The sequence below is a fragment of the Uloborus diversus genome, chromosome 5 (genome assembly GCF_026930045.1).
Source record: "Uloborus diversus isolate 005 chromosome 5, Udiv.v.3.1, whole genome shotgun sequence".
Lineage (NCBI taxonomy): Eukaryota > Metazoa > Arthropoda > Arachnida > Araneae > Uloboridae > Uloborus > Uloborus diversus.
The window spans coordinates 71,692,656-71,720,442 of record NC_072735.1 but is presented as its reverse complement, the minus strand read 5'-3'; the positions used below and the strand labels follow the sequence as shown (position 1 = coordinate 71,720,442).

General features: G+C 34.0%; 1 protein-coding gene across 1 annotated transcript in view; it reads right to left on the bottom strand.

Annotated features, from left to right (window-relative positions):
* Positions 1-267: 267 nt before the first annotated feature.
* LOC129222052 (uncharacterized) overlaps positions 268-27,787 on the bottom strand; it is a 67,715-nt gene continuing 40,195 nt past the window's right edge. Inside the window, exons 13-18 of the mRNA XM_054856474.1 lie at positions 18,274-18,404; positions 13,002-13,137; positions 11,522-11,606; positions 5,193-5,278; positions 684-803; positions 268-600 (exon numbers count right to left, since the gene is read on the bottom strand). Coding sequence (XP_054712449.1) covers positions 11,602-11,606; positions 13,002-13,137; positions 18,274-18,404 — 272 coding nt within the window. The 3' untranslated portion in view covers positions 268-600; positions 684-803; positions 5,193-5,278; positions 11,522-11,601. The remainder of the gene's footprint in view (positions 601-683; positions 804-5,192; positions 5,279-11,521; positions 11,607-13,001; positions 13,138-18,273; positions 18,405-27,787) is intronic.

Sequence of the window (27,787 nt, the reverse complement as noted above, 5' to 3'; positions counted from 1 at the left end):
GTGAAGATTAGATCGCATACAATAAAACTCCCTGGGAAAAAATTGTTGAAAAAATTTTTGGGGGCACATTAGGAAAATTCCCTGACTTTTCCCTGACATTTTTGACTATGTCATTTTCCTTGACAATTCCCGGTTTTCCCCGAGCATACGAACCCTGTAATACCAGCAAATATACTTCTTTCCAGGCAGTTTGCTAGTTACATAAATGAGCTTGTCGACATTTTTACCAAAAAATATTTTTTATTAAAATTTCATTTTGTAGCAAAACATATTTTAAATTTTTAGCACATTAATTATGGATATTGAGCAATATAAAAAATGGTCTATAATTACTTTCAAAAACATTGCAAATTGGCAGTAATAACACTTTGTTGATATATTTTATCTTCCAGGACAATTTAGACCACACTCTTTTTTTTTTTTTTTTGAAACTTACAATGTATGTCATGAACTATTCTGAACATAACTAGAAACGAACTGTTCGACTTGAGACAATAAGTTGGATTCTGTTGCTTCTACTACATTTCTTTCAACGTGAAGAGCTTCAACAGTTTCTTTAACTTCTTTTGAAATGTAATTTTCATATGCTCCCTTACATAGCTAATAAGTAAAACAAAAGTTACATCTTTGATGAAAGAAAGTGAAAAATAGAGGGGGGAAAAAACAATTCATGTGCAACTTACTTTACTTAAGCTTTCTTTCATGGCTTCCTTTATTTCGGTTCTTGGTTTCTTGGCAACTGTATTGGCAAATTGTTGAATTACTCCTATTAGTGATTCATTTACTTTTCTGTAACTAAACCACTAGAAAAGAAAAACAATAAAACATAACTAACTTAACCAATAAGAATTAGCTATAAATAAATGCAGGATAAACGACTGAGAAGATTGTCTTTCTGGCTTTAATTTAGCAAACTATGAAATGCTTTTTTGCAACATCATTTGTGAAACTAAAATGTCTATAGCCCAGTAGCAGAAATAGCACGATACTGCAACAGCCATCACAGATCCTTAGGAAAGGCAGTTGATACTATATTGATTAGGACTGATAAAAATAATTTTTTTATCTTAATGTGAAATAACATCTGAAAGCTGTTAATTTAAATCCAATAAATTTCCAATCACTTGTGTTTTTTTCTTTTCTACATTCATCCCAAGTATTTCAATATTGTTTATTGCTACTTTGTACATGTGTTATCTGCTCTTAATCATCTCTAATCTTGCAATTGATTACATTGTGCACAAACATCAATAATTGTGCCAACATTTATTATCTCTATATATTAAAAAAAGTAATGTCAAAGAAATAGTGAAAGGAAGTCTGTGTGTGGGGGGGGGGGGGGGGTCTATTAAGGGATGAAAGATTTACCACACCTATTAACATTTTATGTTGTTCGAAAGAGACTTTCTCTCTGCATCAAATCAAGTTTGTTCCAATTCTAACAGCAGATATCAAGAGGATATCAAACGAGAGAAATTACAGGACATCGCAATAGCAACCGTCAATGCTACTGGAACTGGTTTTTCGGACGGAAAGTTGCCTACAGGGTTGCTGCTGATTGTGCGTAAGGTTGCTCGAGTTGCTCAGAATCGAGGCTACCATTTTCTAGTCTATATCCATGGGGGTGTGCTTGTTCATCGCTTTTTGTCAGTTCCGCATTTGGTTATCACACTGTGTCTCAAATTTCTGCATTTATGGATGAAATTAGTAAACAAGTACTTAATGCAACTCTTGTAGCTTTAATTGTAGTGGAATTGGTCAAGGCAATGATTATTATTACATGCAGTTTCCAAGGCTCCTCCTGTTAAATTCTTATTTGAGTTTTAACAATAACTTGTAGAACTCTTAAGGTGAATGTTTCATTTAAAGTGTGATTACTCTTGTTACATTTTAAGACGCCTTGAGACTTCTCTTCATGCTTTTAAAATCAAAGGCGATATCCCAATAATTTTATGGCTCAACTTCAATTTGTCTAATCTATTCAGTGGAATTAAACCCCAATTAAATTAACTGCAGAATAATATGATTTGGAGTGTGGTTCGAATATGGTTCTTACCGCACCAGCAGCAGATCAGTTGGCTCAAAAATTTCTGCATTTCAGTGTTACCTTTTCCAATTTAAATGATTACAATATCCCATAAAAATTTCTTATGCCATCTCCATAATCAAACATACAACTATACGATACGTAGACATTTACATTAACTTTACATTAGGGGAGATTGTTTTGTTCAGTATCAATTATATGTTGGTCTCTCTTGATCAGGAAATGAGGTAAATCAATTTGTTTCAAATCTCATAAAGACGAAACAAGAAAATATTGCTTATTATTAACTTTCAAATTAAAAAGTACCTTTATAATATTTATTTAAGATAGATATTTTTTAACCCGAACTAGGTCCAGACGGGTCTGTCCGAATGTCTGTAGGATGTCTGGATCTCTGTGACGCGCATAGCGCCTAGATCGTTCGGCCGATTTACATGAAATTTGGCACAAAGTTAGTTCAGCATGGGGGTGTGCACCTTGAAGTGATTTTTCGAAAATTCGATGTGGTTCTTTTTCGATTCCAATTTTAAGAACAAAATTATCATAAGATGGACAAATAAATTACGAAATTATCATAACGTGGAACCGTAACATGAGCACAAGCCAATTGGCGAGATACGAAATTATCATAACGTGGAACCGCAACATGAGTACAAGCCGATTGGAGAGAAAATTCACCACACATTATTTGTAAATATACAGGCGAATCAAAAGACCTTTTAATTTTTGTATTACGGGCAAAGCCCGTGCGGTTACCACTAGTTGTTAATACAAAGAACTTTATCTTTTAATAATACCAAATGTATTTTTTGACACACAACAAAATATTACAGTATGCATATTATTATTATTTTTTCTTGAATGGAATAGACTACAAGTGTTAATACGTAGTTAAAATATTACTAAGCCAAACTGGTGCCCAGGTCCTGAGTAGATGTTGATGCCCCCCCCCTCCCATGAGAATATCCGCGCAATTTTAAAGTCAATGTTTCATACTAGAGATCTAATTACTAGAAACTACGTTTTAAAGGAACATTACTATATTTGGAAGGAAATCTGGGATTTGAATACCAAACACTTGATAGTCACCAAACTAATCACAGTTAAAATTGCCTCTGAAGGCGAAAAAGAGTTAAAAAACAATTAAAACTGCAAAAAAAAAAATCTTACTAATTCTGACATCAAGCTTTAAAAAAGCCTCTCTCTGGCTTTGAAAGAGGCAAATGTGTTGATCAAATAATTGAAATCTATGTTTGATGTCACAGAATTTTCAATGGTTAATAAGGAAAATGCCTGTAAATCATCCTGAGAAACATAGCTTCTCAAATGATTTTTTATTCTTTTCAAAAATGAAAAGGAACATTCACTGGAACAGCTGCTGATAGGCAAGGTAAGAAGAAGCTGCAGGGGTGAATCCACATTCGGAAATGTATGTGTTAATGTTTAGTGATCTTATCCTTTTAAAACATTCTCCAGGAGAAGGGTTACCTTTTGCAAAAATTTAAAAGTGTGTTAATTCTTCTGAAAAATGTTCATTTATGTCATCCGAGTAATTATTTTGAAATTCCAGAGCTAAGGGACAACGACTTCTTTATGTGAAATGTTTTTAACTTTATGAGGTTTTGAGCTGATTTTTAAAAAAATTTGAGCCTCCTCTCCCTTAAAGTTGAGAAAAAGTAAAATGAGCTTTAAAAAAAAAAAGTAAGTAAGTAAATAAGTGAATTTAGGCTAGGCTATTTTGGTGCCCCTAAATTTGTGGTGCCCAGGTCCGCTGACCCGCCGGACCGTGCGTTAATCAGGCCCTGATTACTAGGTGCTAAAAGTACAGTAAATATTTCACCATTTTGCTTTGCCTCACATTTCTTTACATTTTAAGTATTTTTAAATGGTAAATACTGCATGTACCCATCAGTTTGAGTTTAAAAAAAAAAAAAAATCAGCTTCAATACCATGATTTTTAAAATGAATTTTCACGTAACGTTTTCAAGGAAAAAATTTACTGAATTGTTCAAGTATCATAATTATAACATTTATGCAAAACAATTTTCAAATAACCCAATGAAAATATATATATATATATATATATATATATATATATATATATATATATATATATATATATATATATAAAATTAAGAAATGCATAAAATATGCATTTATGTTAACTAAGACATAAGTAGCAATTTAAATCAGATGCAAAACCAAACATTAAATGTCGCTCATCCGTTTTTTAAAGTGTAACTGATAATTTTTGAAACATACAACCCACAAAAAGACAATAAAAAGGAATTCCATTATTTCTGTCACCACAATTGCAAATGTATATACAGCGACAGTGCTTGACATCATGAAATTCCAGCTTCCTGATTGGTTCTTTTGTAACTTGCCTAAAATAAGAGACAATTTTTTTCTAGCAGAGGAAAAAAAAATCCTCCTATAGGAGCAACTGCGAATATTTTGGAGCAGTCGTTGGTGAAAGTGAGTAGAAAACCGGTTAAAGATAGCGATGAAAGTTGCTATCACGGTTGCGATGTCCTGTAATTTCTCTCGTGTGATATTCCCTTAAGGGTTTCTATTTCAGCGAAAAGTTCTAGGTTCAACTCAATTTAAACTCATAGCTAAAGAGCAAAACATGTTACTAAAGACCATGAATTAACACAACTTTTCAAGCATACAAAATTGCTGTTTTGCTATGCTCAGGAGCCCCTTGGCACCTACAGTTGTACACATTGGTACAAGTTAGTTTCGAACCCGGGAAAAAAGTACTCTTCAGGCAGCTGCGTTTTTTTTTTTAAATATATTGGTTATGTATATTTCAGTCAAGTTCTTTTTGTCTTTGGGTGAGCAGGATTGTGCTCTCATTATGAACTCTTCACTTAAGTTATATTTTTTACAAGAGGGAGGGGGAAATTTCCATTTTGTTCGAAACAGAACTCAGAATGCTGTCTGTAATCCGATTCTTTCTAATCGGCAATTTAAATCTTTGAGAATCAAACAAGCAGGGGTTGGTGAGCATCAGGGATCAGGGGGCGGAGTCCCCTAGTATGATAAAAAAAAATAATGCTTGTATTATTTTAAACATACATGATTTAAAAAACAAAGTAGTTGAATTTGTCATGTTTTCAGTTATTTAAAACTAATTTACCTTTTCAAATAAAATAAATGCTTCAGTCATATCCAGTTTAGATTCCAGCACAATTTTTATCCATGGTTGAAGCATTACATGGTCCTCTGAAAATTCGAATAACATTAATTAATTAAACAGTCTCGAAGAAAGAAAGGGAAAACAAGTTCAATACTCTTAAAATTAATTAGAAATATACAGTACTAGCTGTACCCAACGCGCGTTGCTAGGCCAACAAAAAAATACTACATTATACTGATTTTCATGACAATCGATTGAACAGGGCAGAAGTTGCTACTCTGCAGTGCCACCTGGTGGCCAGTGGCTTCAATGAGCATATTATGCACCTTCTCCGTGGAAAAATACATATATATAGCAATTTTCATAATAATCGGTCCAGGTATCAAGTGAAGCCGTGACTATACTCAAATTTTGTACTCACGCAGTTTGCAAGATCAATCAATTGCTAAAAATATCAAATAGAAAAGTTTTAAATCCCCCCGTTGCATGAAAAGCCATAAAACAATAAAGAAAGAATTTATTTGTTCAAACTCAAGAAAAATGGCAACAGCTAACTTCTTATCAATGAGGTCTTTCACGCGAATTAATTTCTTCAGCCGATAATTTTATTCGTATTTATCCAATGGATTGTGACTTAAATTGGAATAAAAAAGGGACTATCGATCGGATTTTTTTCGAACTGGTCTATAAACATTCCCAGTACCAAAAATAACAAACAGTGAAAGTTTCAGCTAAATCTGCTGGGTAGTTTTTGAGTTCATGGATGACATACAGACAAACATTCATTTTTATATATATGGATGTCGCTTAACGTGCAAGACCACTATTTTTGTAAACATTAGATTTTATTTTAATGTTTACATCTCATGTTCTCATCTCATTCCGCCGATAGAGGGCGCTAGTGTTGCTGGGGTGATATTTTGCTGCTCCTGAGATAAGTGATTTTTTACTGTAATTGTTTATTTTACTGCTTTAATTTCAGTATTTTTCTTGTATTTTATCATATAATTAAGTATTTTTGTGCTTTTATGTCTTATTTTTGATTTACTTGCTTTCTTAAAGTGTTTTTCTATTCTTTGTAGCTAAGCCTAAAATGTGCTGATTTCTTGTTGTTAAGCCTAAATGCTCTGTTAAGTGTGTAACTTGTTTATTTTAATTTACTGCTTGTCTTAGGATTTTGTAATTTTTGTAACTTTTACTTCCAATGCTTTCTAATTCTAATAATTAGTTTTATTTCTTCACTTTTGCATTTTTGTATTGACTTCTAAGTATCATTTTGAGCTAGAATGGGGGTTATATGCATAATGAAGGAGGTTAAAAGTGGTAAAGGGGACAAGTGGATTTCTTGTGACCTATGTCAGAAGACCTTCTGCTTGTTTAAGGGAAAGGATGAGTCTGAGAAGGATTTCATGTGCACAAACTGTGTTGAACTCTCAGAAATCAGAGTTAGAATGCTTATTTTGGAGGGTGAGTTAGCATTAGGCTGTAGGAGTGTAGATGGGGTAAACACTCCAGAGGGAAAGGGGGAAGTTAGTAAAAAGGAGGTGGGCATTAGCTGTGCATTAGATAGTGGGAATATTCCAGAGGTAAAGGAGGAAGTTAGTAAAAAGGAGGTGGGCATTAGCTGTGTGTTAGATAGTGGGAAAATTCCAGAGGTAAAGGGGAAAGCTATTGCTGAGGTGACAGACTGGGAAACTAAGGGTATAATTTTGGGAGATTCAATGCTGCGTGAGGTGGGAAACTCAATAGGCAGAGTTAGACGTAAGGTGGCTAGATGTTGTTTGTCAGGGGCTCGGGTGAGAGATGTAAATAGGGTTGCTGAAAAGAAGGGGGTATTTAATAAAGAGGATGTAGTTACTTTGTGGGTGGGAACTAACGATGTAGGCCATAGTAACAACGATGAGTTTACAAAAGAATGGGATTCCCTGTTGGTCAAAGCAACCAACTGTTCGGCAAATGTCCAAGTGGTTGGTTTGCTTCCCAGGTATGGAGTGCATAGGAGTTAGTTAAACCAACGGGCTAGGTGTATGAACCTGGTACTCAAGGAAATTTGCGTTAAGCGTAGTATCAGGTTTATTGATGTGTGGAGTAAATGTAAACGTGATTGGATTGCTAGGGATGGCTTACATCTGAGCTCTACAGGGGTCAAAATGGTTAGTGGTTTGGTTTTAGAGGATTCAGAATCAAAAAACTAAGTTGGAATGGGGGGCATGCTTTAAGGAGCAGAATTCGAATATGTACTAACCATTGGGATTTTAGTAGAAACGGAAATAGGGGGCTAGTAAGAGAAAAGATTTTAACAGTTGGTATTCAAATAATCGCGCAGCATTAAATAAAGGTAAGATGGGTTTACTTAAGGTTTTTTATACAAATGCTCGTAGTATTAGGAACAAAATGGAAGAATTGAAAAGCATAACAATAGACGAGAGGTTGGATATTATTGGAGTTACCGAGACATGGGCTACCGAAAGTGATGATGATTTATTATCTATTGCTGGGTACAATTTGTTTAGACAAGATAGAGTAGGTAAAAGAGGTGGTGGGGTTTTATTTTATGTCAGAGACACTTTAACCTGCAATGAATTGGTAATTAATGATAAACCTAATGAGATTGATATGATTTGGCTAGAGTTGATGAGCAATAAGGGCAATAAACTACGTTTAGGGAACATTTATAGGCCACCCAACTTAAGCCAGGGTCAAGATGAACAGATGTTTAGTATTATTTGACATTTCAAGCAAGGGGTCAGTCATTATAATGGGAGATTTTAATTTTCCAGGAATTGATTGGAATAATTTTTACCATAGTAATAGCAGAGAATAGGAATTTTTGAAAGTAATTGGTGACTGTTTTTTAGATCAAATTGTAACTCAAGGTACTCGACAGGACGTGATTTTGGATCTAGTTTTCTGTGATATGGAAGGTTCTGTTCAGGGGTTATGTGTAGGGAAACACATTGGAGACAGTGACCACAACAGTATTAGGTTTGGGATTAAATTTGATACGCACAAAGTAGAGAATTTTAGGTTTGTGCCCAATTTCAGAAATACTGATTTTGTGGCACTTAGGCAGAGTTTAAAAGCAGTTTTTTCTCCTGGATTGGACAATAGCGATGTGAATCTTCAGTGGGCAGAGTTTAAGGAAAAGCTAGCGAAAACGGTTGGGGATCATGTTTCTTTAAGAAGAAAGGGTGTCAACACTAAAATTTGGCCAATGTGGTTCTCCAGAGAAACTAAAGACGCTCTAAATTACAAGCAAGCTGCTTTTCATAGGTTTAGAGAAACTGGTCACAGTGCAGATAGGCTCCAATATTGTAAGGCAAGGCGTAAATTTAAGTATTTGGTACGGATTCAGAAAAGAGAGTTGGAGCAAAGACTGGCAGATAACATAAACAGGAATCATAAGAGGTTTTTTTGCATACGCTAATTCGGGGAAATTCCGAAATAGTCATATTGGGCCACTGGTTGATGAGCACGGAATTTTAATTCAAGACGATAGTGATATTGCTAATGTTCTTAATAACTTTTTTCGAGTGTTTTTAACGATAACTGTATTTCAACAGTTGACACCAACAAGACACAAGCTATAGTACAGCTCGAGGACTTTGTATTTTCCAGGGATGATGTTTTATTTCATTTGAAAAAATTAAAGAGACTAAGGCTCCGGGACCTGATAATATTTATCCAAAAATTTTAGTTGAATGTGCGGAGGAATTAGCAGATGTAATCGTAAGTATTTTCAATGCTTCTTATAACTCGGGGACAGTGCCAGAGGATTGGAAGCTGGCTAACATTACACTGCTCTTCAAGAAAGGGTCTAAAGGGAGTGTGGGAAATTATAGACCTGTGAGTCTAACTTGGGTTGTTTGCAAAATTTTTGAAACATTGATAAAAATTAAGATATTAAATTTTCTAGAGACTAATAATCTATTGACTAGTTTTCAGTACGGTTTCAGGAAATGTAAATCTTGTGCAACTAATTTATTATATTTCTATGACAAAGTTACCATGGCTTTGGACAAGAAGAAGCCTGTAGATGTTGTTTACATTGATTTTCAAAAAGCTTTCGATAAGGTATAGCATGTTGCTCTACTTAGCAAATTAGCTGATATAGGAATAGGAGGGAAAACTGTAATTTGGGTTAAAAACTGGCTGACCGGAAGGAAATAAAGGGTAGTTGTAAGGGGAAATTATTCTAATTGGAGTGAGGTTTTAAGCGGGGTTCCTCAAGGATCAGTATTAGGGCCTGTTTTGTTCATTGTTTTTATGAACGATATTCACAAAAATATTTCTGGGAACATGAATTGTTTTGCTGATGATGTCAAAGTTATGGGGACTGTAGAAAATGAAGAACAAGCAAAACAGCTGTAAGAGGATCTAGATCATATTACGGAGTGGGCTGATAAATGGGGTATGGCTGTTAATGTTGGGAAATGTCAAGTGCTACATTTAGGGCATGGAAATAAGTGTTGCAAGGTTCACTCATTAGTCAGGCAGACAAAGTTACTGATCTGGGGATCTTAATAAGTCAGGATTTAAAATTTAGCCAACAGTGCAGCATTGCTAGTAACAAGGCCAATAAGATGCTTGGGTTTATCAATAGATCTATTTCAAACAAATCTAAAGAAGTTCTTCTGCCCTTATATAGAAGTTTGGTAAGACCTCATTTGGAGTATGCTGTTCAGTTTTGGTCTCCTTATCTTAAGAAAGACATTAATGTATTGGAAAGGGTTCAAAGGCGAGCTACAAGGCTAATAAATGGACTTTCTCACTTAGACTATGATTCCAGGCTTAGAAGGCTAAAAATGTACAGTCTTGAGCAAAGAAGAGACCGAGGGGACATGATTCAGTTGTTTAAATGTATTAAAACGAAAGATGTTACGGGGCTGAAGTTTAGCACTGAAAACAGGACAAGGGGTCATTGTTTTAAGCTATTTAAATCTCAGGCTAACATGGATGTTAGGAAAAATTATTATTTTAGCAGGGTAGTAGAACCTTGGAACAGTTTACCGGAAGAGGTGGTAATGATCAAGGGAGTAGATAGTTTTAAGAGGGCCATTGATCTTCACTGAGGATTGTAAATTGACTAAGACCAGTCTAGCTGGGCCCAGAGTCTGTTGCTGGTCGTCACTTTTGTATTTGTATTTATTTGTATTTTGATCATTTTTGCAACATGAAGTATGCAACCTAAGCAGGGGTTCTCAACCTTTCAGGTTCTGCGCTCCCTTCGGACACAAGTGTGAGGTTACCTCTCTCCCCGTTAGTATGCACAACCTGAGTAAGACTACAAAAATTTGTGTAAATAAAAATAATTTTATAATTTTAAAATTAGGAGTCAAATGGTACTTTCTGTACCAAATTTGGTGGAGAATTTAGAATATGTAAGGAGCATATATGCACATGACTATATTTAAGGGGTGTGTTTTTTGGGTTCAAATCTTCCTTCACTGTTTCAAAGCTGCCCCCCCCCCAAAAAAAAAAAAATTTCATTATATACTATAATTTGCTAAAAAGGTTATGCTATCTTTTATTTATTTTTCTCACTCTTTTTTTTTTCAATTTCATTCATAAAAGGAAACATTTTTTTTAAAGCTCACGTGCCTTGTCTGTTTATCTGCAGTATTTGTTTGTACTGGAGTTGTTAGGAACATCATTTCTTACAAATAATACCTGTAGATTTTGAATAGTTAGCGCTAACAAAAAACGGTTTCTACATTTAACATATAAACAATGTCAAAAAATATGAATTTAAGAAGTATTACTTTGAATGCTCTTATATGAGTAAATCCATTGTTTCTTTTGAGTTGTCAAAAATACATTATATATTTAACAGGGATGAAGTTATATAGTGTGCTTATGAGATTTATTTTCTTGATTTAAGAGATACATCATCTTTTTCATTTGCACATGTTAATGCCTGCAGCACTCCCCCACCCTCATAATATCATAGTAACAAAACAAAAAAAATTAATATACGAATGAAATCAAATATTAGTAATCAAAAAGATATCACATGTAATGTGTTTGGTAAAAAAACTCCCCAAAACAAAAATCTGGTTACTTCCCTGTAAATGCACATATGCTTTCAGTGCTATTTATAAAAATGGGATTGAAAATTCAAAATAATAGCAAATGTTCAGCTTACGAAACTTTTTATGTTTTTACGTTACTTAAAGCTATGTGTTGCTCAATAATGGGTTATAATTTTTTTTTTAACGTTTTGTACATAAATGTAGTTGACTGAGATACAGTTGGCTAAGATAGTATTTATGACTTGATTTATAATTAAAAAGAAACAGTTACTTGTTCTTCGCAGAAGACATGCTTACCTAGTTGAACATTATTCTTGCTGATGAAGCTTAAAAACTTCAAGTAGTTATTGATTAATTCATCATTATGACTTGTAGATTCAGTCTGAAAACAGAAAAATGTGTTTTTAAACAATTGTGTAAAACAAATGTGATTACCAGCAACAGGCTCTGGGCCCAGCTAGGCTGGTCCTAGTCAATTTATAAATCAATAGCCTGCAAAGTCAACTACACCCTTTCTTGTTATAACCTATTCTGGTAAATAGGGAAGTTGTAACATATTAAATGTTCATATTTTGACTATTGGATATTGTTAATTGACCCTCAAAACTAAAAAATTCACCATCGCCGAATTTTAAAACACCGTGATTGATTTTTAAAAATCCACGCGCAAAAGTGTGCTCTTTTGAAACGTCACGAGCTTACGTCACAGGGCACTAATGGGTAGCCTTCTGCCGAAGATCCCTTGTTTTCGCTACGGACATTTTGAGCGCGCTGATATTTTTATTTTTAGAAATTCAATAATCTTTTTGAACACTCTATGGAGGCCGGATTCATTAAAGCACAATCTAATAATCTTCCTCAAGTAACATCAATGATGGTATTCGAATATTTCCGAGAGGATGAGAGGTTTAATGTTCCAGAAACACGAGGAGTTAAATGCGAGGAGGTAAGCCTTACGTTTCGCCTTCGAAGCCAACTGAACGTCCTTCGGCTTCTCCCACGGAGGAAGAGCGCATGACGTCACTTCCTGTGCCATTTGACGTTACAACGCTTGAAAGTTAAAAATTAATTTAAAAAAAAACTACTTATCGTATCGCAAAATTTTTTTTACCTATGATGTTCATACATGTTACTCTATCATATAAAAATAAAATTGAAAAATTGAAAACTTCCCTATTGTTCCAAGAACCCACAACCCTACTAAAGCAGTTATCACAATTCAAACAAAATTTGAATGGATTACTAATTAAATGAGTTGAAATGGCTAGATTTTAAACAAAAAATACTTTTCAGGTTAGAAGAAAAAATTTATATGCTCTAAATATCATACTATGATAAGAGACTTATTAAATCTACATTCATTAAAACTTCTGATGAAATTTAATGCATTCTTTTTGCTGAACATATCAAAATTTTTAAAAAATCTAAAGATTTACCCATAAAAGTATTGTTTAAAAAAAAATCACATTTAGAGATAAGTTTTTTCAGATATAAAACTGTAAGATTCAGAGAATTAGTTTGTTAGTATAATTAATAAAGAAAATAGAGACATTTTAATGGACCTTAAAAAAGCGTTATATAGTGACTAAATGTACTCTTAATTCTATGAAACCTCTTTTAATGGCATTAAAAAAATACTAGTCAACATGTATAGATTTAAACAACAAAAGCAAATTTAAACATACTAAAAGCATGGAGTTTTGTAAGTACATAATTATTAATCTTGTTTCTATTATAGGAAATGGTTTATTAGGTATCCAAAGCACATTTGCTTTACTTGTAATCAAAACAAATGCATCTTTGAACTCAAATTTTATCAGACTGCTGAGCAAACTGTATGCAGGGTGTCTACTTTTTGGGAAGTACAGCCATTTCAAAAATCTGTTGAAGGAAATATTTATGTGTTGAGAACTCTGAAAAATAAGAAAACCAAATCAATTTAATAACATTTACAGAAAATATCATGCATCAGAAAATAATACATTAAAATCCTGCAACAAATACCAATACAATGAAATAAATTTTGAGCCCCAATTTAATTCCCATCACATTGCTTGAACTCCATTATAATGAAATTCCCCTTACAACGAACAAAATTTATTCTCCCTTGAAGTTCGTTGTAACAGGATTTCGTTGTATTTTACGATGAAACAGAGAAATAAGTTACTGTACTAGATTTTAATGAAAAAAAGTTCTCTTTTTTAGCATATTTTACTCTGAATTTTTCTCAAACACAAGATAAATGAAAACATAAAAATTCTTTTTATCATCCTTTTTAAAAATCATTAAAATATAGCTGTACCAAATTTCATTATGAGTTGCTTAATAAGACTATATTCTACCGATGAAGGATAGTAATTGAATGCCTCCATTGCTAAATTGATAAACTCCACTTTTTAAAAAAATCCTCATTTCTGCTTTAATAGTGCTTTATCAATGCTTAGCATGTGAATTCATATTTTTGGTTCAGTACATTACTGACCATGTGATGGCAAAAAAATGTAACGGGTATTCACTCCTACGGATAACACTATCTTCTTCATAACTTCACTTTTTGTTTAATGGAATTGATCGATTTGGCAAGTCCAATTACAACAAATAAAGAGCTATGATTGCAACTTTGTAAAATCATCATCATCTTTTTCATTCATGATCTGCATCAAATGATATCTGATGCCTTAAGTAAAATGCAAATGGAGAGTCTTTTTTCTTATAATTCATTCAAAATGGTCGAAAAATGGCAGGAAACTCAATTGGACATTCTTGCGACCGTTATAAAACTGGTAAAGTAGAACACTTTTTTAGTAGAATTTAGTAAATTGTAAGTTGGCATTGGCATAGCAACTATAACAGAAAAAAAAAGAAAAAACTATTGGTTAAATAAGGAAAAGTAGCAGAAAGATTTAACAACTCATTGTGTATCACCCATAAGAAGGTGACAGACAATTGTGTGCAGTGGGTTCCAAGATAATGCAGTCAACATATAAATGTCCTTCAAAAAATGCAAAAATCAACCACCATAATGACTTTTTTCTTCTCTCAATGTGAAGAAAAACTCTTGTACAAAAGTTAACTTTAGATCAGAACTGGCAGAAAAAGCTGCAAATGTAATTCAATAGCACTTATCAAAAAATGGTTTCAATTTAAAAAAAATCAATAGTTTCAAAATCGAAAACTGGAATGTAGTTGTGACAAATGTATTTGCATTGGAAGTTTGTGAGATTTTACTGAAAATTGCTTTTATTACTTTTTTGAAGTTTGTGACATGCATTGATATGAAGTACACATATGCACATACATTAAATGAAGACATTAAAAAAAAATTACTTAAACATTTCTCCTAAATGATAGTATTGTTCTTACAATTCTGCTCTGCGCAAGGTTCCCATTAGAGGAAAAAATGTTGGTAAGAAAATCTCACCCTCTGTTGAAATTAGAGTGAGATTTTTTAAAAATGAGAGGTATCTTTTATTCAATTGAACAGACGTGACAAACACGCAAGAAAATATTTTTAGAGTGAGATTTTTTTTTAAAAAGTGCGTGATTCTATCGGTCTCACGCTCCTTGTCCAGTGCATACATTTGCACCATAAGTGAGAAAAGTAGCAAATAATTACTTAAATGTACAAGGACAGTAAATTATCCTACAGGCTTTCAGTATCAGAGTTCGTTTTCATGTGGGATACTGAACATAAAAAAAATATTCAATGACCAAAAACTTCATATACCTTAATGTGACAAAGCACACCAACAAACATAAAATTACACTCATGTTTGTTAAAATTGCAACAACATGAAGGACTCACTGGAAAGAAATAAAATTTATTGCATATATTACTCATAGTGCTACAAATAAACGATCAAAACTACAGATCAATGAAATAAAAATAACAGGTGTGAATCAATATTCAATGTAGCTACCACGCAAAGGTGGGAGAGCCTGTAAACATTTTGGCATCAAATCATAGAGGTGCTGAATGTCACATGTGGGAATAGCATCCCACATTGCTTCAATCTGAAGCCAAACTTCATCCGTACACATTGCCAGACGAGACATATTGGCGATTCTCCGACCAATGCAATTTGAGACTTGCTCGATGGGCGTCATATCAGGAGAATTCAAAGGACTAGGAAGTAGCGTAAACTGTTGCCCATCGAAGAATACTTGTACGTTACGTGCAGCATGTGCATTGCCCTGCTGAAACACTCCACCAGGTATGCTCTGAAGAAAGGGTAGTACCTCTGGCGTTACAGCATCCCTGAAGTAGCACTCGCTATTAAGGTTACCCGTAATTCGGAGTAGATGGGACTGCCCCTTGATATTCAATAGTGCTCCAGACCAAGACACCAGGCTGGTATAACATTGGATTACACACTCTGGGAAATGACGTTTCCATGTGTAATGCCCGACGCCTACACTTCCATCGTTATAGTGCAGATTAAATCTGGATTCATTTGAGAAGAAGACCTGTTGCCAGTCCGCATGCCATTGGGCGTTTTGGCCGACCTATTGAAGCTGGAATAAACAATGGTTGAGGGTGAAGAGAATTTCCATCAAGGATTCCCTCTATAGGGAATCCTTGCATGCAGACCCTGGTGCAGCAGACGTTGATGAACCGTGGATGCAGCTAGTGTGACATCTGTAGCCATATTCCAACGTTGTGCTAGGATATTAAAGGAAGCTATATGAGCCATCACAGCTAAGTGGGTGAGATGTTGATAATCCCATAGCATCGTTCAGTTTTGTGGGCTGGCGAGAGCTCTTTGGCTAATTTCATCATTCTCTGTCCATCTTTTACAAATACTAATCACAGTTGAGGCATTAAGCCCCATCCCTACTAGCAAAATTTCTTGCATCAACCTTGACAGATCTTAATATCATACTGACGGCGTCAATATTGACGTGTTTCATACTGCATAAAGCTTGCATAAAGATTAAAAAACAATATTACAAAAACAACACATATGCAACATTGCATTCATCTTAAAATATCAATATTGATATCACCTTACAATAACAACATTGCATACATGTTGACGCTGTCAAGATGATATTGATTTCATGCTGTCGCCGTCAAGGTAATTAGTACACAATAGAACAGGTGGACCTTCGTTGATACTTGCGCATTCGCACAGTTCTTTCTACCCAGCATCCCTCGCATTGCTAGCACATCTTCGACCTACGATTCAGTCGGTTCAGAGGAGCTGCACGTGACGTTGGCGTTGTGTTCTTTAGGCTTCGTTAAGTTCGTTGCTTAGTTATTAGTGTGGAATAGTATTGTTTTAGGAATTACTTATGAATGACTGATATTTGCATTTGTTTATTAATATAGTACTAAACAAGTCATATCGCAGACGATGTGCGATCAATGTTAGAAATGGCCGAAAATAACTTTTTTCGTCCCTAGACTACAAAAGAAAGGACATCAAGCCCAGAATTTCGTATTATCACTTCAATCTCACGAGTTAGATTAATTTTATTCAATGGTTATTTATATTATTCTTTAAGATAAATTCATATGTTTTGTCCATGGGATATTTTCAATGCTGACATCCATTTGAAAATGTACTTTATTGTATTTATTTATTAATTATTTTGCTATCTTTACTCTTAAATGTGCTATAAAACCTTCCATAATTATTCCTAACTAGACATTTTATGTCTTTATAGTACATTTAGAAGCATGAATTTAAAAAATAAGTCAAGTATTACGCAAAACGAAGAAAGTTTCATTTTTTAAATTAAATTGCGAGTACTATTAATATCTTTATATGAATTTCTGATCAGATGTCAGCTTTAGGAAAATATTCTTAGCCTAGAAAACTATCTTGAAGAATAACAGAAATAATTAAAGAATGAAATTGAATTCTCGAGTTTAAAGTGAAAATAATACAAATAAATAAATGGATAAAACACCTTGCAAACGTGCTGATTTCGTACTGTCATGTCAATGTATCCGGACATTTTCCTGTCATATCAATACGTATGCAATATTACAAAAGCAAGATCATCTTGCCTAGACCTTGATTTCATGCTGTCATGACAACATCTTGATGTTATCCTGTCATATCAATATGTATGCAATATTACAAAAGCAGCATACCTTGTTATTTTCCTGATATTATGCTGCATACACCTTGTCAGTCAATATTGTGGCAGCCTGCTGACAGCATAAATGGAGTAACATAACAATATTGGGGCAGCATTAATGCAAGATGATTTTTCTTGCATGTCAACCTTTATGCAATGCTGAGGCAAGATATTTTGCTTACTGGGATGCGGACACTGATTTCTCTATACGTAAGATCACCCTCATGTATGCCAATCATGTGGCCCTATTCGAGCTCCGTTGTTGGTTCAAATGCGCTCTGAGTTTCAGACGAAACATAATGAGTACTAGAGAAACATCTACTATCGGCAGAAGATCATATACTGATTTCAAAAAACCTTAACAGGCCTTTATATACCGAGTCTACGCCACAGTTCAGAGGGCGATTCTCGGTCCATGCATTCACGAGGTTTTTGTAATTTCAATCATTTGCATATCTTATCCTGCTATATATTTCATGTGAATTTCGATGCTTTTGCATAATTCCTTCTTGGTGTTGCAATTTTCATAAACACGAGTGTATACACATGTAGGCTGTAGGGCCTATACTGATAACATTTTAAGGAAAAATCATAGCTAAAAAACATTTAGTAGCTTTGTGAAGTTCATACAATTTTATAAAACTTAAGATCATTTGCATCTTTTATTGCACAGCTTATCAATTTAATGATACTTCAAAAATAATATTGCTTAGTAATATTTTGCAATTTTTATGTTAAGTTTCTATTTGAGAACATGCTAATTTATTATTAAGTAAAAAACTGTGCATATAAAAGGGATAAAATTGAAAAATTCATTTTTAAAAACTTGAAAATTATCCTGAAACCAAACACATCACTAAGTCTCTAAACTTATATACAAAATGTGAAATTGACATCAAAAGTTCTTTTAAAGCAATAATTTACTAAATTTAATCAAAAAAAAATTTGGTAACACTTACTTTTAAATTTTTGTTTACTTGACAATGTAAAATAGACTCCAGCAAGCATAGAGTTTCAAGTTCAACTTCTGATTTAAATGTATAGTATAAGAATTTGGATATTTTGGAATTCCCAGTTAGAATATGCCATGCTATAAATTGTGGGGGGAAAATGGATTTTCAACTTAAAGAGTTTTACAAATATATTTTAAAATCACAATAAAATATTTTCTGCAATAGTGAAAAAATAAAATTTTAAGTCTAGACTTCATCCTCATTCACCCATACCTCCTGTTCTATAAAACACAGTCTGATCTATTTCAGTCCCAAATCTATAAATTTTGGGCCCTCGCAACAAAATCTATAAGGCCTATCTCCAGGCCAGCAGTGTATATTTGCAACATTAATAAGTCTTACGGCTGTAGTTTTTTTTTCAATTTATTGGGTTGTTGGGCCCTTTAACAACATGTTCCCCCAACCCCCTCCCGCAGAGCGGATTTTATAGAAAATCACAGAGTAAAAAAGTCCATCGAATGAGATAAACAACTATTTATTAGGTCTGGGCAATATCAGCATTTTAATGGGAATAGTATATTTGCTTTCCAGGTATCCTTAATTTTTATCTATCAATATATTTTAATTAGTTTGTTGTAAAGACATTTCCACTTATATTCTGAAGTGGGTAGCCAACAGTATGTATTGAGTTGCACTGGGTGGCCATTACCATCCTGTATTCTATCTATGTGTGATTAAAAGAAAACTAGTATGTTGTGGCCATCACGAAAATTTCTTCTATACATCTTTCTTATAATTTTGATCCCTCCCCACGCTTGATGAGGAAGCAATATTCCGAACAAAAACAAAATTACACACGCCAAACTTAGCGACCATCTGAATTCCCAATTTATCTCAAAAGCAAAGAATGAAAATCGAAAAATGCCTTACTTAAAATAATTACAAATATTTATTTGTTAAAAAACACAAGATGGCAACAGTTAAAAAGTTTAAATCATCGTGATTTTCTGGTCATTTTCCAACAATCAAAATCACGCAAAATACGCAGACGACAGTCTATTATGATTTATCTTTCTTATTGTTGTAATTATAAAGCTATTTTAATTCACAAAAATAAATAAATAAATCAGCCCCCCATGGAGCGATTGGCGCCAAAATTGAACCAACGTCTGTTTACTTATGAATTCACGTTTATTCCAAATTTTATCAAAAACGTAGCATTACTTCTTGAGATACGGCACTCACAATGGAAAAAAAGAACCTTCGATCACGCCACCCCCCTTTTCAGCTGCTGACACCAAAATAGAATCAGCTCTTATACCCTCTAAGGGCTGCTTATCGAAAAAATTTTGTTTAATTCCGTTCATTATTTCTTGAGATACAGCAATCACAATTGACGACAAAAAAAAGTTCTATAGCTCAACCCCTGTTTGAGCTATTGACACCAAAATTGAATCAGCACCTGTACCTGTTAAGGGCAACGTATGGACCAAATTTTGTTTGATTCCGCCAGTTACTTCCTGGGAAATAGCAGGCACACATTACTCAAGAAACGTCCCATTGCTTCACCCCCCTTGGAGGAATTTGCCTCAAAAACCAATGGGCACAAGCACACATAAGGGCACATATGTGTAAGAAATTTCGTTCAATTTTGTGCTGTAATTATTGCTGTAGAGCGGTCACAAAAAACTGGTCGCACACATATGTGACACACACACAGACATTTTCCAAAAATGGTCGAAATGGACTCGGCACACCTCAAAACGTTCAAATAATTCCTATTTCAAAAATTTGATGAATCCAATACTTTCTTCTATATATTAGATATAGAAGAAAGTAAAAAAACTAATACCACATACATTTTTTGTGCTAGATGTTTCCAAATAAGTTGCTAATACACTTTCACTGATACAAGGGAGTTTATGAAATTCCATACGATCCTGGCAGCGGTTAGGTAAAAGGGTATACACCCAAAATGTCGCGGCCAAAATGTCGCGGGACAAAATGTCGCGGCCAAAATGTCGCCGGTCCAAAATGTCGCCGTCCCAAAATATCGCCGTCCCAAAATGTCGCCGTCCCAAAATGTCGCCGTCCCAAAATGTCGCCGTCCCAAAATGTCGCCGTCCCAAAATGTCGCCAGTTCAAAATGTCGCTGTCCCAAAATGTCGCTGGTCCAAAATGTCGCCGGCCCAAAATGTCGCCAGTCCAAAATATCGCCGGTTCAAAATGTCGCCAGTCCAAAATGTCGCCGGTCCAAAATGTCGCCGGCCCAAAATTCGCTAGTTCAATTGGTACGAAAAATTTAAATGTACGTCGATGCTTTTCAGCATAAAAGTTGCGAAAGAATATTAATTGCCTTTCAAAGTAAGTTCCTTCAAAAATTCCAAACGTTTTCTCCTGTCTTAATTCGTAAACATCAGATTAATTCCAGAAAATTAATAGTTTTCAGAATAACATACGTTTTTCTGCATGTTTTCTACGTTTTTCTACATGTACAAAGGTAAACATGCGAAAGGCTGCTGCATCGGAATTCTCTTTCTCGTTTAATCTGATTAATAATATTTAAGATGTAACGCAAAGGATCAAGACGTAACGCAAGGATTCAGACAAAAAATTGGTATAAAGAATAGTGAGGCGCAATGTGAATATGACAAGAGAATAGGCGGTTTGTATTTTTTGGCGTAATGAAGTAAAAACAAATAACTCCTTCACTCTAGCATATTATTACGGTAGCGACAGGTCAGTCATTTAGGGGATCAGGCGGAATGATCCCCGACTTTGAATTTTTTTTTATATACAAGTGGAAGTGGTTTTTATAGCAATCCTATGAAATTTGCATTGGTTATACGCCCGTTATCCTCCCTCTCCTCTTTCACTGGAAAAATTCGAAAACACGGGCCAGGGTGGAAATTAAGCAGAAAAGTATCTTAATGAAATTTAATTTTCTCATAGATTTTTTAACATCACCCTAAGAACTGTAAAAAAAAAACCTGTACGTTTTCAGTGAGATATACGTTGGTTAAAGTAAGATCAAAACTGTTCTGAGACTTTTTCTGGAAATGAAACTGAAGAAGTTTAACAAGACTGCTCGAGACCTTCCTCTGAGAGGACATTTGTATGTCCTTTGCGACCGGGATTTGGGGACAGCAAAACAAATGTTTAACAGAGATGACAGATTATTGTCGTGGGAACTCCCATGTCTTATGAGTAAAATTCTGAAATTACGTCGAAATGTTCACTGTGAAATATTTTGAAATCAATGAAACCTGTAACTGCTAAAACAGATGTCTTTCACTCAGATTTTTGAAAAACGACTCTACGCGATGACAAATATTTTCAATTCTCAACATTCATGAAATTTATATATTCGATAGAACATCAAGGGGGACAATTTCAGAACAGCTATTTTATTAGAGGTTTTCAAGAGGATACTTTCATGCTTGCGAAGTAGCGCTTGTCAGCTGAATCACATTTTCCAATTTTAAATAGAAAAGAAAAAATTTCATAATGTAGGGTGAAATAACTGATATCAATGAGATTATTCAGATCAATTTTGACCTAGACTTATTTTTAAAATGAGTTTCAAAAAGTAATAGTTCCAGCTCAATATAGCTTGGTAATTCAGAAAGAAAAGAATATTGATAATAATAATAATAAATAAATAAGTTTTTCCCTCTCAGAAAAAATTGCTGTTTTAATTAGTGAATTTTTACTACGCAAATTGTATAAGAATGGAAACTCAGTTTTTATTTAACACTCACGCTAGTTAAAGTGCTACAAAAATGAGAGGAATACACGGCTAATTTAGATTTTATTGATATCTTGCTCAACCTCTAATATTTAAATTCAGTATATTTTTCATTGTTTATTTGATTACACTGACTCACGTAAACGATTGCGAAACTCAACTTAGAACGAAAATAAGGTTTGTTTTCGTTTGATTTCACTTGCATACTACATTTTTGTATGAATTCTCGCATTACTTCTTGAGATATAACAGTCACATAAAACGATAAAAAATATTCGGTGATCCATCCTTTTGGGATGACTAAAGCCAAAAATAAATGAGCAACTCTTTAAGATGTACCTGTATCTCCCTTTAAGATATACCTGTAGACCAAATTTTGTCTTAACCCCTGTACAGTAGACCCTCGTTTTACGCGGGTGTAATGTTCCACGGAAATGCTGCGTAAATCAAAACCGCGTAAATTGAGACCTAATATTAGTGTCAAAATAGGGATTAGGTTCCGTAGATAAAAAATACTTCATTCTAGTGATGACTAATTGTATAATAAGTTTAATGTGTACTTATATCGATTTTTATGCATAATATGCATAAAGAAAACAAACTAATTTCGTGTTCTGTTTATGAAGAAGAGCTGGCTATAATAGTCTTTTGGTAGTCATTAAGAATTTTTCCTCTAATTCTTTGCGGAACATTAACGCATCCATGATCACTTGCGTCATTTCCTTGATAAAATCTTCCTTTACTAACAAATCAGAAAAAAAGATCATTTCTATTGTCTACGAATGGTTCAAAATCTTCAATGTGAGCGTTTTTGGTTGTGTGTCACCGGAGTCGGTATCCTCGTTGGTTTTGACCTCCTTTGTCACTCCTAAAAGCTCTTCTTCCAGTGAGTTCTAAACTGTGTGAGTTTAATCACTTTACTTCTGATGGAAAAAGCTCTGGAACCAATCGCATAAAATGTCTCCAAGGACCCAAGTTCGATTATTAGCACGCCAAAATGCGTTAGTTACGAGTAATCTGCAATCTATAGCGGCTTGGGTTTTGAAAGAGAGGAAAATGTTACCTGTTTGCATTGCCGCATCAGCGTAAAACCGAAACTCATCTGCTTAAATAAAATAAAGGTGTCAAATCTTCAACCGCGTATAATCGAAACCGTGTAAAATAAACCCGCTGAAAACGAGGGTCTACTGTATTACTTTTTGAGACATATCAGTCACAGATAATAAAAAAGAAAGGAAAGAAAACATTCGATTGCTCCACCCTCTGGTGTTATTGGCCCCAAAATCTGTCCCCCTGCTGCTTCCTAACATTTTATTTGATTCCGTTCATCATTTTTTGAGCAATGACAGTCACGCATATCGATGAAAACGTTCAGTTACTCCACTATCTTGAACGAATTGACGCAAAGAAACCACGCAGCCCTAAATCATATATGGGTACTTGCGGGTATCGTTCGAATTCTTACTACAGGTTTTGACGTAGAATGGCCCCAAAAAATCGGTCATACAAACGCACACTATTCTTGAAGAAAAGTTTAAAATAATTTATCGAACGTCAGAACTGAACGCCGTCAGAACGTTTTACAGTTGGTAGATAGCGAGTCACAAGAAATAAGCTAACGTAACGCTTGTATTCTATCTGCTTGCTGAAAAACAGCCGAGAGTTGCGCATCAAAACGGAATAATCTTTTTAGAATTTATCAAGAAACTCAGTTAGTCCAGTCACATTTTTAACGGAGACATTCATTAAAGGCAGTAATTATTTATTCTGCAAATTTAGTGTTAAACAGCATTTTTGTACATTTGCATTTTTCTTACCAACTGAATGAGCGAATTTTGGATCTACGACATTTTGGACAGGCGACATTTTGGCCCGGCAACATTTTGGATCGGCGACATTTTGGATCGGCGACATTTTGGCCCGGCGACATTTTGAACAGGCGACATTTTGAACCGGCGACATTTTGGGCCGACGACATTTTGGACAGGCGACATTTTGGACCGGCGACATTTTGGACCGGCGACATTTTGGACCGGCGACATTTCGGCCCGGCGACGTTTTGGGCCGGCGACATTTCGGCCCAGCGACATTTCGGCCCGGCGACATTTTGGCCTGGCAACATTTTGGACAAGCGACATTTTGGACCGGCGACATTTTGGCCGCGACATTTTGTCCCGCGACATTTCGGTGGCGACATTTTGACCCTAAACCAGGTAAAAGAAAGGTAATTATAATTTTCATACAAGAAGATATTGGCAATTAAGAAAACTGTTTATGTTTCTAGAAAAAAACAGATACCAATTTCGTTATTTGATATAAGGAAGCACTAAAGCGAAAGTAAGTGCTGCTGTGTAATCAAGTGATTGTGTTGGTATTAAGCAGGGATGTGCCATCTGCGCCAATCGCCGATCCTGCGCCAAACTGCTACAAAAGACCGCGAAATGCACTTTTCTGCGTGAAAACCGAACAAACTAGCGCCAAAAGTGCGATTTTGCATTTATTAATGCATTTTCTTCATCATATTTGACAGTCTTTGCAAATTGGCATAAAGTTTATGCATTTTGGAGCGGTTTTTTATGATATTTTGCGTTAGTCCTGAATTTTTTTACGCATTTCAAAATCCGTTGCATCCGCTTTTGAAAAACTTGATCGTTTTAATTTACTATATGATTCTGCCACTTTGATATCAGTTATTTTGTATTGACCATTATTTTCAACCATTCCTTTTTTTGTTTTCAGTAGATGAGGACTTGTAAATTTGTCTTCTTGCCACGCCCACTCGAAAATGTCAACCCAGTTGCATCCAAATTGATTTAAGGCAATGCCATCTTTAAAAATCAATATTGTTCACCAGTTTTTATCTTGAGTTTCTTAAGATTTTGGGACAGAAAATTGATCTCTAATTTTGGTTGGAGACATTTAAGATGGTAAAAATCGGGGAATTCTAATGCTCTGGTAATGAATATGCAGACATTTCAAGTTTCTCAAATTCAGAGGCAATTTTTCCATATTTTTAGAATTTCTTAAAATTTTGGCTGTCATGTAAATTATTAAATATACACTCATCATCTAGTTCAAAAAGAATTTTTGTTATGAATGTTTTTTTCAAATGAAATTTTATTTATTTATTTTTTTATTTGCCATTATTTTTTTTCACATGTATTTTAAATTCCTTTTCTTATGACATCATTTCTCAAAATAAATTTTTTTCATTGTAATGCCATCATTAAATTTGAAAGTTTAAAATAAAAGGTTTTAATGTTGCCTTTGCAATATCTTCAGATTTATTAATCAAGTAATTCAGTACAACAAAATATACATATAGAAATATATATAAGGTCAAATAAGTAAATAATTTACACATACCAAGAAAAAATAATCGCTCTTTAAAATTAACTTGAAACTTGTTGAGGTAAAGTTTTTAAATTTAACTATTCATTTTTTTAGCCTTTTTGAGTATGTTTTTGAGTTTTATATGTATGTATTATCTTATGTGGTTTACTTTTATATATAAACTACATAAAAGCAAACAAATTTTAAAAATAGGTAAAAAAGCACTAAAACTAAAAAGTGCACTAAAGCAGCGATTTATTATGTAAAGGAACTAAATTTAAATCAGAAGAAGCATAAGAAAAAAGTAGAGTAGGACAGGACCTGTCAGTTATAAAAAATATTAGACAAGTAAAATAATAAAAAATGTGATTAAGAAAGATTCAATTGTTGTTGGAGTTAAGATGTTTTTACATCCCAAATTTTGTTTTTTATTATTTTATCATGTCACACATGTTCTGTGTGTGAGATATACAAAGTTGCTCCAAATTGATGCAAAATTTAAATTTTTGCTGCTAGAAGCTGCTCCCAATTTGCAATTTTACTGCTCCAGGCTGCTCCAAATTCACCATTTTACTGCTCCCAAGATTGCTCCAAAAGCGAGTTTTGGTTGGCACATCCCTGTATTAAGAGTGTAATAGTAGTTGATTAATGCTGAGTTGTTTATTACAAGTTGAATGGATTTGGTGTTTTAAATTTAGATTGTTCATCTTGAAATTAAAAAAATAATCAAATGGATTATTCTCTAAAACCACCAATTTCAACTTTGACGCTTGAAGAGAAGCTTGAAATAAAGAAACTGTAATAAGGACTATTTTATGTTGTTCAGCATTACTAACTTCATTTTACCTGTGTAAATATAATTGCAAAAACTTTACACAGCGGGCCCACCAGCTAAATTAAGGCATGAGCTGCCACTGTTATGTTGGTACTTGTGATTTACCATTTTAAATGGTATATAGGGATTAGGGATTGCAATACTGGACCAAAAATGCAATACTGGAGTTCGGTATTTTTAAAATGTGATACCGGAATACCGGTATTTGAAATTTCTCAAGAAATACTTGAAAACATTGTTTATAATTTTTTAGAAAATTGTATTATTTATGAAAACACATTGTGAACAAATATAAAATCAAGGAACAAATGTCGTATTAAAAAAATCAATAACAGTAAAAAACGTAATGCATCTATTGAATTGTCTCTGTGCATAACTTTCCTGTAGTTGAAAATATTCTTTCTGGATTCACATAGGTCGTGATACTGTTAACAATGCGTGATACACATACTCTAATGGTCTCTGGAAGTCCATCTTCAAATAGTTCGGTCTGTCGCGTGTTATTTTTGAAAAATCCCTTTTGCGTGTATGTTTTTTTTTTTTTTTGTATTGTGCGATACAATATTGCTTGTTATTATAATATATAAACAATAATTGTGCATTATTACGATAAACTTGACTAAATTCAATATTGTTAGTTTTTCTTATTCGTTTTAGAGTTCTTTTCAAAATTCTTGATAATTACAATTTTGTTAATACGTGAAAATATGTTTCAAATGACTATGATTTACCTCGAAGCAAATTTTCAAGGCACTATATAATTTCGAAATATTATCTAGCCAAGTATAAAGCGAAACATGACAACAAACCAATAACAATGGCAACAAACTACTATTTATATATTCAGTAAATTACCCCCCATTAGCCAGGGCTAAAGCAGAAATATATGAAATACACCGCCAGCTCAGTCATTTCCAGCCGAGGACAGCAGTTTCGTGTCTATTAGCACTCATCAGCCCGGCATAGGAAAGTGACTGAGCTGGAGATGGAAAACCTCTTAAGGAAGCCAAGAGTGCCAAACAAACTGGTAGCCAATACAGAATTAGCTACCAGTCCTCGACTGGAACAAAGCTGCAGTCCTCGGCTGGAAGTGACTGAGCTGGCAGTATATTTCATGTATAACTACTATTTGTTTATTATTACTAACAAGAAAAGGTTTTTTGCCAAAATTCAGTACAGTTGAGACAAATTCTTAAAGAAAATATCATAAAGTATTACTGCAATTGATGGTAGGAATAAATTATTTGTAGAACAAATATATCCGTAACTTAACTTGAAATTAACTTTCACAAAAAGGAAAGCGAGTGATAAGGGAAATAGAAAAAATAAAAACACGGTGCACAAAAACGCACAAAACTGCGATTCATTTCACCATTTAGCAATGAAAACCCTCATTTTGCAATATTTCCACTACTTTTGTTTAATGATATTTTAACAGTTTGTGATTTTGAAGCCAATTTTTTTCATCAATAGATTGATTTTGGTTCTGTATCATGGAAAAAGAAATGTACATTTAAAATATGAGTACCTATTTAATAAGTTAAATTAAAAATTATTTAATTAAAACTATTTATTGTTTTCAGCTAATACCGAAAATACTGGCA